We start from the raw sequence: 14,413 nt of genomic DNA on the forward strand, positions 1-14,413 counted from the left end.
TCATAGAGCAGCAAGGACTTGTCTTCAACAGGCAAATATAAGTGGGGGGGGAGGAGTTATATTCTCTACAAAGTAAAAGTATCAAGGAAGAAATCAGTTGGGAGTGTTTGAGGTACAGAACTCAGTTTCCCTGGACAAGGACTTTATGTAATGTTTTGGAATAAAATTGTCTCCCTTACAACAATGTGGGCAAGATGGATGGCAAAGAGAAAGAAGTGCTAGCAGAGAGACTTCTAAAATAGTTATCATAACCCAGGAAGAGGTAATGAGAGTCTTTGTTAGTTGATGATAATTGATGTTGTTTTTCAGTCTTGTCCAACTTTTTCTGACCCCATTTGGTATTTTCTTGGCACAGACACTGGAATGGTTTGCTATTTCCTTTTCCAGCTTATTTTACAAATAAGTAACTGAGGCAAACAGGGTTAAGTGACTTGTTCAGGGTCATACAGCTAGGAGTCCAAGGCCACATTTGAACTCAGGAAGATGAATCCTCCTGACTTCAGGCCTGGCACTCTATATATTGCACCACCTAGTTGCCCTCTGATGATACCATTTTGCATTTGTATAATACTCTTAGTTTTCAAAGTATTTTCACTTAAATTATTTCATTCAGATCTCACAACTTTGTAAGGTAGATGGAAATTAAAGCCTAAGGGAATATGCCATAGAGTACATAAGCATGTAAGAGAGTAGACAGGACAAAGCACCCAGGTCTTCTGATTCTTTAATTAGGCTTTCCATCACATCCCACCATGTTGATGAACCTCATTCACCTTATTCAATTGATTTACATTCTAATTTAAGGATTTATTCTAGTTAATATTGGGGTTTTCAATATATTTACCTCATTGTTGCCACCGTAATAGACTTAACAACTCTGCTGGTCTTTTCTAGAAACACTATGATTTTTCCCAGACTGTATTCTTCCCCCTTCTCCCAGGATTCCAAGTTATGAAAGAGGTTGGGAAGACTCTTATCTAGGCTTTCAGAAGACAAGGTAGAAAACTCTTAAAGTTATTTTGTGAAATAGCATGTTCAAATTAATTCAGTGATGTAGTCATTAGCATCCTAGAGTTTCTGAAAAGGGGCCATGCAATTCAACAGGGTATCAGTTAGAATTACCTTTCCTGCTGCCTTGACTCAGTCTTCCTAGCCCAGGAAATACTAAGCTGCTTTAGTTTAGGTGCTATATGGAATTCTGATGTTGACTCAAAATCAGATATCCAAGAACAGGGGTTCTTAAACTTTTCATCTGTGATGGTCCTATTTGGAAATCTGGTGAAATCTATCCACATCTTCTCACAGTAACGTTTTTAAATTCATAAAATGTAATACTTTGGATATAATAAAGTCATCAAAATGTGTTTTTTTTTCACTCCCCAGACCTAAAGTTAAGAAGCTCAGTCCTAGTGTTATTCTCACCAAAGACCATGACTCCAGAACTTAGCTTTGATGGATTTATCTCTGTTTTGCATTGGCTTGTTGAACATCATAGTAATAGCTCTCTTGGGGTTCTTGCTTTTCAGGTTTTAAACACTTTCTAGGGAGTTTTCTCATTTGATCTTCAGAGTAAGTCTGTGTAAGTAAGTTGGGTGGATATTATTGCCATTATCCAAGAAAGAAAACAGATTCTGAGAACCTTGGATAGAGTCAGGATCCCTTGTCTACTGACAAGTGGCGGAATAAAGCCTGGAAACTCTCCTGAGTCTCAGAGCATTACTCTTTCTATAATACTACACTATCGTCTTAATGACACTTTGTTTTGTTCAGGTCTTCTCTTTGTAGCTCCTAAATACTTAGTGCTTTGCACATAGGAGATTCCTAATAAATATTTGAAGAATGAATGAATGAACATAGTCAACCTGGGGTCATCCCCATCCTCTCCTGTAACAAGTCCCCTCTACCTCGAAAAAAAAAAAAAAAACTTATTCAGGTTGGACAAAGTTGAGATGATAAACCTAGAGAGGATTGGGCATGTGGGCGGGGCAGGAGAGGATCCAAGTGGAAGCTCCAGTCCTGCTCCTCCCAGGTCTCTCTCCTTTTCCAGGTGTAACCTCAATCCTGTCTTCCTGAACGTCTTTAACTCTCTTACTCAAAGTCCCAGTCCAAGCCCCAAGAGGGAAAGAGTTCCTTTCCAATTCGACACTGGGCATGCTCAGTAGCCGGGGCAGCTCTCAGCTGCCTGGAGGAAGCTTGTGCACTCCAGCCTCTAGCTTCCCAGAGCATGCTATATGCGCAGCTCCGAGGCAGAGGCTGACTGCAGGGGCGGCTGCGCGGGTTCTGTTGGGAGCGCATGCTGGGTCTGGACCAGGACCGGCACAGACACATCTGGATCCTCCTGCAGCTGCCCTTGCTGGCCACCGGAGGGGCTGTGGGGAGGAAATCAACCTGCTGTTCGTCCAGTCCCACAGGGCTTACAAACTTCAGCATGCAGGAAGTTTGGGGAGAACTCGGAGACTAGCACAGCCAGCGGCGGCCGCGGATCATCTCCAGGGGCGCGACTGTAAGGCAGGCAGTGGTGAGGGGCAGGACTCCCTTGGTGGGGAAGCCTAGGTTTTTCTTGGAGCAACGTGGGCCCGGGGACAAGAATCCCGATGTACCGTCTCATCCTCTTGTACACTGTAGTGTGCGCAAACTTTTGTAGCTATCGGGACGCTTTGGCGATTCCCCAGAGCGGATCTATTAAAGCCTTGCGCTCCTCTAACCACAGGCGAGATGGTGAGTAATGCTGAAACTTTATTTCTAGTGGCTTTAAGCACAGAAGGCTTTGCAAGGGTTCACCACAGTTTCACCCGGGTAGAGCTGGGGCTGGGGTGAAAGAGATTGTCCATGAGGGAGGTTCAAATGGTTCACTCCTCTAGGTGGCCAGTTACTGTGCCATGCCAGAGACCAGGATGGTTTGCTTCCTTCAGTTACTCAAAGTTGTGGGCTGCGTCGTTTCTTTGTCTCACTCCTAACTTTTTAGACTAGAAAGTCTAGGAGTGAGTGCTGGTGATTATGATGAGTGAAGAAATCGCTGCCATGACGCTTTGGGTCCTGTTAAAGTAGTGCTTTGTCATCGTGGACACCCTAACCCAGTTTTAACTAGGATTAAACAGCTATAAAAAAACAAAACCCTTTTCCCAAGAATAGAGGGCAAAGGCTGTGGTGAGGAAGCAAAGGCAATAGAAAACTGCAGACCCCATACCTCGCAAATGCATTTCTCATTCAAGTTCAGGGTGGTTCTGAAATGGAATCAGCATTGCTGGGAAGAGGCTAGTCCTGATGGGCACTGTTAGGCTCAGCTTCAGATTCTTTCCCAGAGGGATTGCAACCTCTTTTCAAGGAGCAGAGGTCAATCCTAGAAACAGCTGTCCCAAGTCAGGATCCAGACAGGGATAGAATTTCACCTTGAGTGTTGCCTCATCCCTGGGGCAAAGACTCTCCAAAGGCAATAGTCGAGTTAATGCACTTTTTATAACGCCTGTTAGAGAATTCTTTCTTTAGTTCACATCCAAAGCATACATTCTGGACAGGTAACGGGAATATCTGATGCCTACCTGTATTTTCTCTATATTTCCCTGCATCTTCCCCCCTGACTTTATACTCTTCCAAGAGAGCAAACATTGTCTCTCTTTGGACACCACTTATTCATATCTTTGCTGTTATGCTTTTTGTGACTTAGAAACTTCCAAACCCAGATTACTTGGAAGATAGTAGCTATTTTGTGTCATTAGCAGTATATATTGCTACTGTGTAAGAACTTTCTGAAGTGTACTTAATTTGAGTTTTCCTAAGGGACCTTTCTGCTTGCAGAAAGAAAAACTTTTGATGATGACAAAACTCTGGATTTTAGGGTATGCTATGTTCATCAAAAACAAAGAGAAGTTTTGTTTTGCATTTTGTTTGCTTGTCCTATCCAAAGGTGTACTCCATGGAATGAGATTATTTCAACATAGTACTTTTGTGGAAGAAGCTCCTATATTACACTTTAATTACCTCCAATCATTCCTTGAAGTAATACAACAATCAGGTTAGAACTTTGAAAGAAATATTGAGGCTGAGATTATTTTCAAGTGCAACTTTGCTAGATCTTGGGATTTTAAGATTTCCTAGATTTCTTTCTCAATTCTCCCACCCACCCTCAAGGTCAAATACTACATTTTTCAAACTCTTCAGTAAAAGTGTTCTTGTGAGTATTTATTGAATAGCAATTATATTTCATTTTCATTTTTTTAGCTATAGCTGGGTAATAATTCTATATCTCCAAGTATCAATTAGAAGAAGTCACGGGAGTGAGTGGGAAGTATCTAAGAATAGTTCACAAAACCAAGAATCAGCTATAAGAAAGTCTTGACAGATTGATCTGCATGCTTGAATATGACCTCTTGGAAGAAAAGTTACTCATTCTTTGTTTCAGTTGTTAGGATATTTGATGGATGTAAATTTGGGAGTACTTTGTTTTTTCAGAATTTTGAAACTTGCCCTGGATTTCCTGGCATTTAAAACTAGCCCTTTTTAACAACTGAAATAGTTGATATTAGTTCAAATTTTGATCAGCCCGGAAAGCTTGAGACTTTACAAAAGCCAGACTCATCCACCAACCAAAATAGATGGGATGAGGGTTGGAAGATGGCAAGGAAGAGGGAGCAAAACAAATTTACATAGTGTGCAGTTAATGATCCTGAATGGAACATATATTTTGGGTAACTCCAAAAGGAAGTGATCCATTTTTTGAAAGGATTTTAAATATGGCCCATGTTAAATGACAAGTTTTTACAGATTTTAGGAAGAGTGTTAAAGGGGAATTCCTTTGTAAATGGTTTCTACTCATAACTAAATAGAGATTACTTATGGCCTCTTTATAGAGTCTTCAGAATTGGTGAAGTTACCAAGCTATTTCCCTGAGTATGTGTCATCCTGTACATTGAAATGGTCACTAATAAATGGTATTTCAGTTCCAAGGATGCTTAACTTATTGCCATACTTGCACTATGTAGATCTTTGAGTTGAAACAAATGATATCAATTAACATATGTAAAATGCTTTGCAAACTTTACAACAGTACAAAGATGCAAGTTACTAAAGCAGGTCCTTGGGAACTACATTCATAATTATAAATAATAGACTTACAAAAATAATGTAATATAACTGGTAAGTATCCAGGCCTGTGAATAGTAACAATGATACTTACCAACCAGAGAGTCACTTACTACTTTAGGGAATCTGTCATACGGGATACTAGTGATTTACAAGTTTCCATAAAGATCTTAAAATTCATCATGGTTCCTGCTTATAAGTTCAAAAGTCAATAACATCCCACTGAAAGGCAATGCAATGAGACCTACTCAACTCCATTCCTCTGTGGGAGTGATGGTGAAAGGAGGTAGAAGAGGGGCAGTTACCTAGTTATTAAATAAGCAAAGATAGAAGAAAAAAACTAGAGGCTATGGAGTGTATGAGCTAGAGAACTGATCTTGGACTCAAAAAACCTGGGTTCAAGTTCTACCTCTGACATACACTTGCTGCATACTAGCCAAGTCAATAGACCAACTCTCCACTTTGGCAGCTCTCTAAGTCCATTGATAAAGAGGAGTCCTCAATGAGAACACTCTATAACAGTGAAATCACAGATTCTATCCACAGCCCCCAAGCAGATATGATAAAGACAAGTCTCCTTAGTAAAACCTCAACCTTTACTAACACAATTTTTTTTAAAAAAAGTTCTTTCTTAGGAATAGTAATATAGTAATATTAATATTGGGAGGTAGGTGATCTAGTTTTTTAGCCTTATTTTTAGCTGCAGGAGATAAGGTTCAAGGAGATTGTAACTTCTTGTTCATGGCCACATGGTCATAAAGTACCAGCAGAGACTAGAGCCTGGCTCTCCAGATTCCTAATCCAGTGCTTTTTTGTCTATTCTGTGCTGGATCTATAGGGTATTTTTGATAATCCTTGCAAAGGGAAGACCAAAGACATTGTGAGTGTACTCATAGCATCAGCATTTGTGATTATCCAGAGTTTCCAGGTTAGCCTAATGGAGGATGTGGCAATACCATGTACAGGTATCAGCATGGATTGCTCAGTCCTCCTCTCCTGCCTGGGTAGTGGCTCAGTAAGTTACCTGATCCTTTTGGCCTGTCCCCTTTGCTTTCTTTAGATATGTCCTAAAATTAAGTCTGTGTTGCCTTTTTCATTTTTTAAACAGCTACTCATGGTAGTTTGAATAGTAGGCTTGGATTTTGTATCCTCAAGAAGAAATTTTGAGGTCCCGCATTTTAGAGGAATGAAAAGATTCTGTAGTGCATTAGTAATTTCTCCTGTTCATTGTCATAATTTTTAGTGTTGTTCTTTATTGAAATTGCCTTAGTTTTTAAGTATATTTCTAGGTTTCTAGGGGGAAAGATTCCAGATTTCCACTTTTTAGTCCCTGAAATGACAGAAGTTTTGTAATAGTAATTAAATTGATTTTTTTTTTCTGATTACTAAACCTAACTAGGTAACTAGTAACTAGGTACAACTCCCAGCTAAGGATGCTAAAATTGTGGATGACCTCTTAATCTGACATGCTTTTGATTTTGTCTTGCCTTCAGAAAGTACAGGTGTGGATGACTCAAATACTGAATTTAGAACCATTCAGAATTTTTTAAGTAGCTGAGAATCAACTGTTGTATCTGTGGAATGTCTAATGCTGTCCTTACAGTTACAGTACCTCTTAAGTTCATTTTCATTTTATTTTTATTGTTTTTATATAAACTTTATTTCCAAGTTTGTCCCCCTTCCATCTATTCCCCAGTAACAATGATTAAAAAACAAAGGGGTAGCAGTTTCACATATCCAAACAACACATTGACCATTTCTGATAGTATATGTATTATAAGGACTTGAATTTTTCTTACTTCTTGTGGGGGAGGGGGAAGAAGCTCCATTACTATAACTGTTACACTTTTTAAATGGTCATGTGTTTCTAAAATAAGCCATGTCAACTGATAATAACTCTGTGAATTGGGTTCAAAGATAAAACCTTAAGGAACATGAAAATTTAAAAGAGAACTTGGTAAAAACATCTTAAAATGTGTCTGACAACCTATTCTCAAGATTAACATTTTGATTCAAGAAATTAATTGGGATTTAATCTTGACTTCATAAGAATTAGTCAACTAATTGAAAGGAGGTTACAGGTAGACTTTAATAGATTTCTGGGCTCTATCTAATAGAATAGTTCATAATAGGGAAATACCCCTTCCAGATGTGAATCAGAGCTATGCCTACCGTGCTTAGGCTTCTCCGGATGGCCTTACAGGAAGCTCTACTTTTTTTTTTCCTTTTTACGTTCATAAAATTTAAGCCTATTGTTCTGAAACACAATTTGGGGTCACTGATCTTACATGAGTAGCATTGAGTGGCTCCCCTGTGCCCCTCTGAAGATTCTTGGTTTCAGAGTCACATCCTATATAATACTCTAGATTTTTGTATATTGTTTAGAGAACTTAGTCATATTCTATGTCATTTTCTTCTAGGTGGTTCACCTTTTGAACTCCATTCATTAAAGCTGTCTGAGGAATACAAAGCAGTGGCTCCAAGATCTTGTCATGTAATTCTATTTTTTTTACCAAACTAGAAAAAGTCCCAGGAGCTGACTCATGATGCCCTCGTCTTGACCCCTTTTTCCACTGATTTTTCTAATATTGGGCATTTCCAGGAGTTGACTTCACTTTAGAGCAGGAGTTCTTAATCTGGGGTCTCTAAATTTACTTTAAAAATATTTTGATAATTATTTAAATATAATTTGTTTCTTATGCAATATTATACGTATTATGCATTTAAAAACATTCTGAGAAGAGGTCAGTAGATTTCACCAGACTGCTAAAGGAGTCTATGACCAAAACAAGTTGAGAATTTTTATTTAGAGTAAATATGAACCACAGAGTTTCCATTGTTCAAGTACCAGTTGTAAGGGGATCTCTGAGCTGACCTGGGACGTTTTCTGCTGGTGATTGGGTGAGCAGTTATATTTGATGAGAACTTGAATCTGTTTGGACCTGCTTCCCTGGCTGGAAGTCCTAGGCAATCATTGGCAATTGAGATGTACCCATTGCAGTGAATTACAATAGCACAGTAGAAAGATAGCAGACAAGTCAGACATCCTGGGTCCTCTTATTTCTACTGCTTGTGTGACCCTGGGAAAATCACTTAACACAAATCAATCTCAGTTTTTTCATCTGTAAAATTATGGAATTGGACTAGATTGCCTCGCAGGTCTCATCCATCTTTAGAGCTGTGATCCAATTAATTACCTCGTTACTTTTCCTGGGAACCTCTTTCACAAAGGTTTGGATTTAGAGATAGTTTGATAATGTGGGATGGCGGTAAGGGTGTTCCTCTAGCCTCCTCTAAGGAAGACTGAGGTCCAAGATCATTTTCTTCATTGTTGTACATAGTAGTGGACCTCAGAATCAATCACAAAGTTACATTTATGAAGGAACTCAATGACCTTAATGTACAACCTATGAAAAAATGCCCAATTATAGTAAATCTGACTAGTAGTCATCTAGAGCCTTTGATTGAAGACCTGTAATGGTGAGTAATCAACTACCTCCCTAAGTAGCCCATTCCACTTTGAGATACCCTCAACTGTTAAGACATAATCCCCTCTAACTGCTTCTAGTATTCTGTCTTCTTGGGGCTTTTGGAACTTGGCTACTTTAAGTCTAGAACCTTCAAACTTTTGGTGTCCAAAGATGACTACAATTAAAGTTCAGCATCTTTGGAATAGAGGGGAGCCACCAAGTCGGGAGGAAAATAGTTTTGATGATCTTGTGAGGTACTTCTTGTTGACAATAAACAGCTGATATTGTAACTGAATGCACTTGATTGATAAAAAGCAATTCATCATATATGTGATAACTTTTCTAAATGACGCTAAACCTAAAAGTGACTGTATATTTTTAAAGTAGTGTTTTTATTAACTCATATGAAGGACATATTCTGAAAGAAAGCTACAGGGGAATGCTATTTGATGACAGAAGGGAAGGAATCCAAGAGAAGTACTGCAGAGAAAACATACTCTGCTCCCCATGTGGCCTTCTGTCCCATTCTCCATGGATCAACTGTAAGTTATAAATAAAGAAGTGAAACAAGGGAACTCTAAAGTACACATATACAGTAGGAGATATCTTTTGAGGATTGATCTTTTGCCATGCATGAATAGTTCTTTCTTTCTAGCAGGCATGGATATTGCATATATTAGTAATTCTTCCTCTCTTCCCCTCCTTCAGCCATGCTGAGATATACAATTATATTTAAAGATGATAGATTAATCTTGTGTCTTGATAGTTTATGCAGAATGAAAGGGAAAGGTTGTGTAATTACAGGCCAGAGAATTTGGCTGAACTGACTTTCATTTTTGAAAAATAACTTTCATTCAAAATCATTAAAAATTAAATCAACAAATATTTATTAATTGACTGCTATGTACAAGAGACTGGGCTAAGCATATGGTCCTAGGTATACAGTCACCACTTGGTTACTGTCTAGAATATAAAGAAGAGGAATATGATGTGTATACAAATGTGGTAATGCAAAGAAGAGCTAATAGCTAACAGGTTTAAAATGCTTTCCATATTGTAGGTTGCTTTAGGTTATCTCACTTCATCCTCACACCAATCAGTGAGATGAATGCTATTATTATTCCTATTTTAACGATAAAGAATCTGAGACTCAGAGGGTTTCAGTGACTTGCTCATGTCATAAAGCTACTAAGTGTCTGAGTCAGGATTTCAATTCAGGTCTTCTTGATTCTAAGTCTGGCAGTACTTCCAGCTCTACCTAGCTGCCAAAGACATCCAGACAAAGCACTCTAAAACAGAGAAAGCAGGGATTCAATTCAAGAAAATAGCTTTTTTTAAAGTATCTATTTGTAAAGTACCTATTTTTTAAAGTATCCATTATGTGTTGCTCAGTATGTTGGGTACTAGGAATACAAAACCACAAGTGATACCATCCTGGCTTTGAGGAGCTTATAGTATGCTGGAAAATAAAAATGTACACAGGTATAATTTTTATCAAAAGAGTGTCAGGGAAAATTTCCTGAAGGAAGTGGCAGATGCACTGGGCTTGAAGGAAAGCCAAAAATTTCAGCAATTGAAAATGTGGGATGATGGTGATGATGAAGAGGAAAAATCTGTACATAGTGTGATATGTATGCATCATCAGTTTTGGGAAAGCAAATTTCAGAGTTCAAGTGTTATCTTAATTTTCATAAACAGAAATTGTAGAGGTCTGCAGATTGTAGACCAATAATGTTGTCTTTAACTACCATAAAAATCCCCAGCAGGAATCACTGAAGAGATGTTTACTGAACATTTTAAAACTGAAGCAGTGATTACAAAGAATCTTCAAGGTTGATCAAGAAAAAGTCATATCACACTAACTATATTTCCTTCTTTGAAATGATTATTATAATAGTAAAACTGAGGGTAATACCCTGGGTGGAGTTTATCAATATTTTGGCAATTTTTTTACATTTATTATTGTTCAGCTTAAAAAAATTGTTTTCTCTTTCTCCTATAATCCTTGTCCCCATTATAAAGAAAAGAAAAACAAAACCCTTGTAACAAATGTGCATAGTAAAGCCAAACAAATTCCTGTATTGAACATGTCATGTATACATGTATATATACACATACACACATATATGTGTGTGTATGTGTATTTGAATATGTGTATATACATATATACCTATATATGCACATATACATATGTGTATGTGTATATATATATACATATATATATATACACATACATATATACACATATATTTCTCAGTCTAAATACTGAATCCATCTACTCTCTGTAAGGATGCAAAGATCAAGTTTAATAAGAAGCTTTCTGGAATCTTTGCTATTGGTCATTGTATTGATCAGAGTTCTCAATATTTTCAAAGTTATTTTTCTTTATAAAGCTGTTGTTATAGTATAAATTGTTCTCCAGTTTGCTTAGTTTAGTTTGCATGAGTTCATGCAAGCCTTCTCAAGTTTCTCTGAATATGTCCATTTCATTGTTTCATTCAGGTCGATTTTTATTCATACACCATAGTTTGTTCATATATTCTTTGACTAATGGTCATTACCATAGATTCAAGGTCTTTTTCACCACTAAAAGAGCCACTAAAATGTTTTTGTACATACAAGTCCTTTTCCTTTTCCTTTGATCTCTGGGGTCTAAACCTTGTAATGTTTTCTTTAGCAGATTTTTGATTAAGTATCTCACGCTATTTTTATAGAGATGATGGAGAGATATGCAGTAGATGATTATACAATGAAATGGGTTGAGAAGAGGTTCCAATACAAACAGTAGCTGTTAATTTTTCAATGTAAACATAGCAGGAGATCTTCCATAGGGTATCCCTATGATCTGTACTTGAACTCATGCTATTCAATATTTGCATCTGTGATTTTACTGAAGATATAGAGGTTGTACTCATCAAACATTTAGGTGACACAAAGTTGGCTGGCACAGTTGAGAAGTTCTGATTCAAGAAGATCTTGACAATTTAGACCATTAGACTAAAACTGATAAGATGATAAGCAAGGGATAAATGTAAAATACTGCACTTGGAAATAAATATGAGATGGGGGAGTCATGGATACATAGTGGTTGTTCTGATAAAGATCTTTATGGTTTAGTGGACAAGAATTGCAATGTGAGTCACCAAGATGATGTGGCAGAAAAAACAACAACAAATGTAACCTTGGGATGTGCTGAGATACATAGTTTTCTAGGAATAGAAAGATGATCATCTCATTGTACTTTTGCCTTATCAAACCTGACCTGGAGTATTGTGTTTACTTCTGGGCAGCATAGATTTAAAAGGGCACTGATAAACAGGAAAGTATCCAAGAGATAGAAATCACAATAGTGATGGGTCTGAGGCCATATTATATGAGGGTTTAAGGACATAACTGGTAATTTTGTCCTGGAGAAGAGTCATAAGAGAGGGGAAGCAATTCCTGAGAGTTTCCTTCAAGTATTTAGCAATAAACTTGTTTTATCTGACCCAATGGAAAAGACCTAGGAGGGATGGGTAGGTGTAGCAAAGAAACAACTTTAGGCTTGAAGACTTAGGAAAACTTCCTTATAATTAGAGCAGTCTGAAAGTGGAACAGAATATCTTGGGACAGGGAGGGTTCTCCCTCCTTAGAGTTCTTTAAACAGAGGCAACATCCACTTGTAGGGCATATGGTAGTAAGGATTGGCCTAGATGGCTGCTGAGGGGCCTGCTAATTCCCAGATTCTGTGTAGAATTCATGAAGCACCTGCTATGGGGATGGGCACCATACTCAGCTCTGGGGTAAACAAAAACCAAAGTCAGACTGTCTATTATCAAGGAGCTTACATTCTGCTGGGAGTATGTAACATGTTTGCAGATAAATAAATATAGAATGTACATATATATATATATACACATATGTATGTGTGTATACACATACACATATATTATATATAGTTGTTATACAGAATATATATCTATACATGTATGTGTATTCGTCTTTCTTTGCAGAAGAAGACCGTGCCATCAGAGAAATGATGACATGACTTGCACTTGACTTCGTTTTGAATGAGGGAGAACTGTGCAGGTCACCAGCATCACTTTTTCCTCCTGAGCCATCTGGGTCCAGTGACCAGATATTCATTAGGATGACTGGAGAAGGCCCAGGAAGCAATAGGAGGCTTTGGCCTCTTCAGGATATAGATATTCTGTATAACTATATATGAACACAGATCTGTCTGTATCTATACATAGGAATTTGGGGGGAGTGGACACTGACAACTTTGAGAATCAAAAAAAGGCCTTTTGAAGGAGGTGGAACCTGACCCTTGAGGGAGGGTAAGGATTCTAAGAGGTAGAGTTGGGGGCGGGAAAAGTGTGGTGTACAGCCTCTATCAAAGTACAGAAGGAGCGGCACTGCTGCATGTGGAAGACATTCTATAGGATGTTAGGTAAGCTACATTTGAATGAATGGAGGTGAGTAATATGTAAGCCATCAACCCAGAAATATGGGTTGGATGCAGTTTGTGAAATAAACAATGGAATTTGTATTTTAACCTAGAAGAATTTGAGAGTCACTGAAGCTTCTTGACCAGAGAAGTGAGGTGGTCAGAACAGTATTTTCAGAATAGCAGTATGGCAGCTGTGTGTGAAGGATAAATTGGAGAGGGAAGAGATTAGATTCAGGGAGACCAATTAGGAAGCTAGTGCAACAGTCCAAGCAAGGAGTAACTACACTGTGGAAAATATCAGTGGAGGGAAGGCAGATATGAGAGATGTCAAGGAGGTAGAATTGATAATATATGACAACTAATTGTATACAAGGGCTAGGAAAGAGTCAGTTATTGAGAATGATTCCTACATCATGAATCTGGACAACTATAAGAATGGTAACTAGGGATATTCTGAGGAAGGGTAAGTTTTAGGTTAAAAATAATATCTAAAAATGAACTCATGTTGAATTTGTGATACCTATGGGATGTCCAGGTAGAGATGCTCAGCAGGCAATTTTTGCAGAGGACTAGAGCCCAGGAGAGAGATGAAATATGTATATGTAGATTTTAGGGGTAATTTGCATGATCTCACCAGCCCCTATGTATTCAAAAAATTTTAAAAATTAAATTGTATTTTTTCAATTAATATGCTTTATTTCCTACCTATATTCTCCCCTATCATGGATAAAAGAAAAAAAAAGTAAAACAACCACAAAACACAAATTCATAGTTAAGCAATACAGATTTTCATATTTTTGTCACAAAATTTCAGATTTTGGCAGTTTCTTCTCTCTTCTTTCTTTTTTCTCTCTAAATATGAATATGGATATGTGCAAATATGCAGGCACATACATGTCTATGCTTATGTATGTGTGCATGTTTATATATATGAATGTACATATGCATGTATATTATGCTCCCTGAATCTCACCTTTTGCTCAGAAGAGCTTTTGTAAGATCATGATTGGTCATTGTGATGATCAATCAATGGATTAAGAAAAATAAGGTAGAGAAGAGAGGGCCTAGAACAGAGGCTGGGGTGCACCCATGATTAGAGGGGAGGGACATGGATGATGTTTCAGCAGAAGAGGCTGAGAAGAATCAATGGCACTTAATACTTTTGACTGGGGGGATGACTTGCTCAGACATGCATTAGGAAGACCATTTTGGTAGTTGTTTAGAGGATACATTAGAGAAAGAGGAAACTGGAATGATTTAGAATTAGTCTTTTCAGTAAATGATTTTTATTGACAACGTGCTTTCATACTGATATAAAATAATATAGTGTAGACACTATGTTAGCATTTTGTTAGAAGTAAATCAAAACATGATGGCAAGTTTCATATTTTTTTGTTATTTCAAAACCAGATTGTCTTCTTTGGCCTCAGTT

At 37.7% G+C, this 14,413-nt stretch overlaps 1 protein-coding gene across 4 annotated transcripts in view; it reads left to right on the plus strand.

The window, feature by feature from the left end:
- The first annotated feature begins 2,160 nt into the window (after positions 1-2,160).
- The window catches only part of PDGFD (platelet derived growth factor D), a 322,482-nt gene continuing 310,229 nt past the window's right edge, over positions 2,161-14,413 (plus strand). For 2 of the 4 annotated variants that reach the window (XM_072611232.1, XM_072611235.1), the window contains exon 1: positions 2,161-2,718. In XM_072611232.1, the coding sequence (XP_072467333.1) occupies positions 2,595-2,718 (124 nt within the window). In that variant the 5' untranslated portion in view covers positions 2,161-2,594. The remainder of the gene's footprint in view (positions 2,719-14,413) is intronic. The other 2 variants (XM_072611233.1, XM_072611236.1) reach the window with 1 other exon arrangement.

Source organism: Notamacropus eugenii, chromosome 5, assembly GCF_028372415.1.
Source record: "Notamacropus eugenii isolate mMacEug1 chromosome 5, mMacEug1.pri_v2, whole genome shotgun sequence".
Lineage (NCBI taxonomy): Eukaryota > Metazoa > Chordata > Mammalia > Diprotodontia > Macropodidae > Notamacropus > Notamacropus eugenii.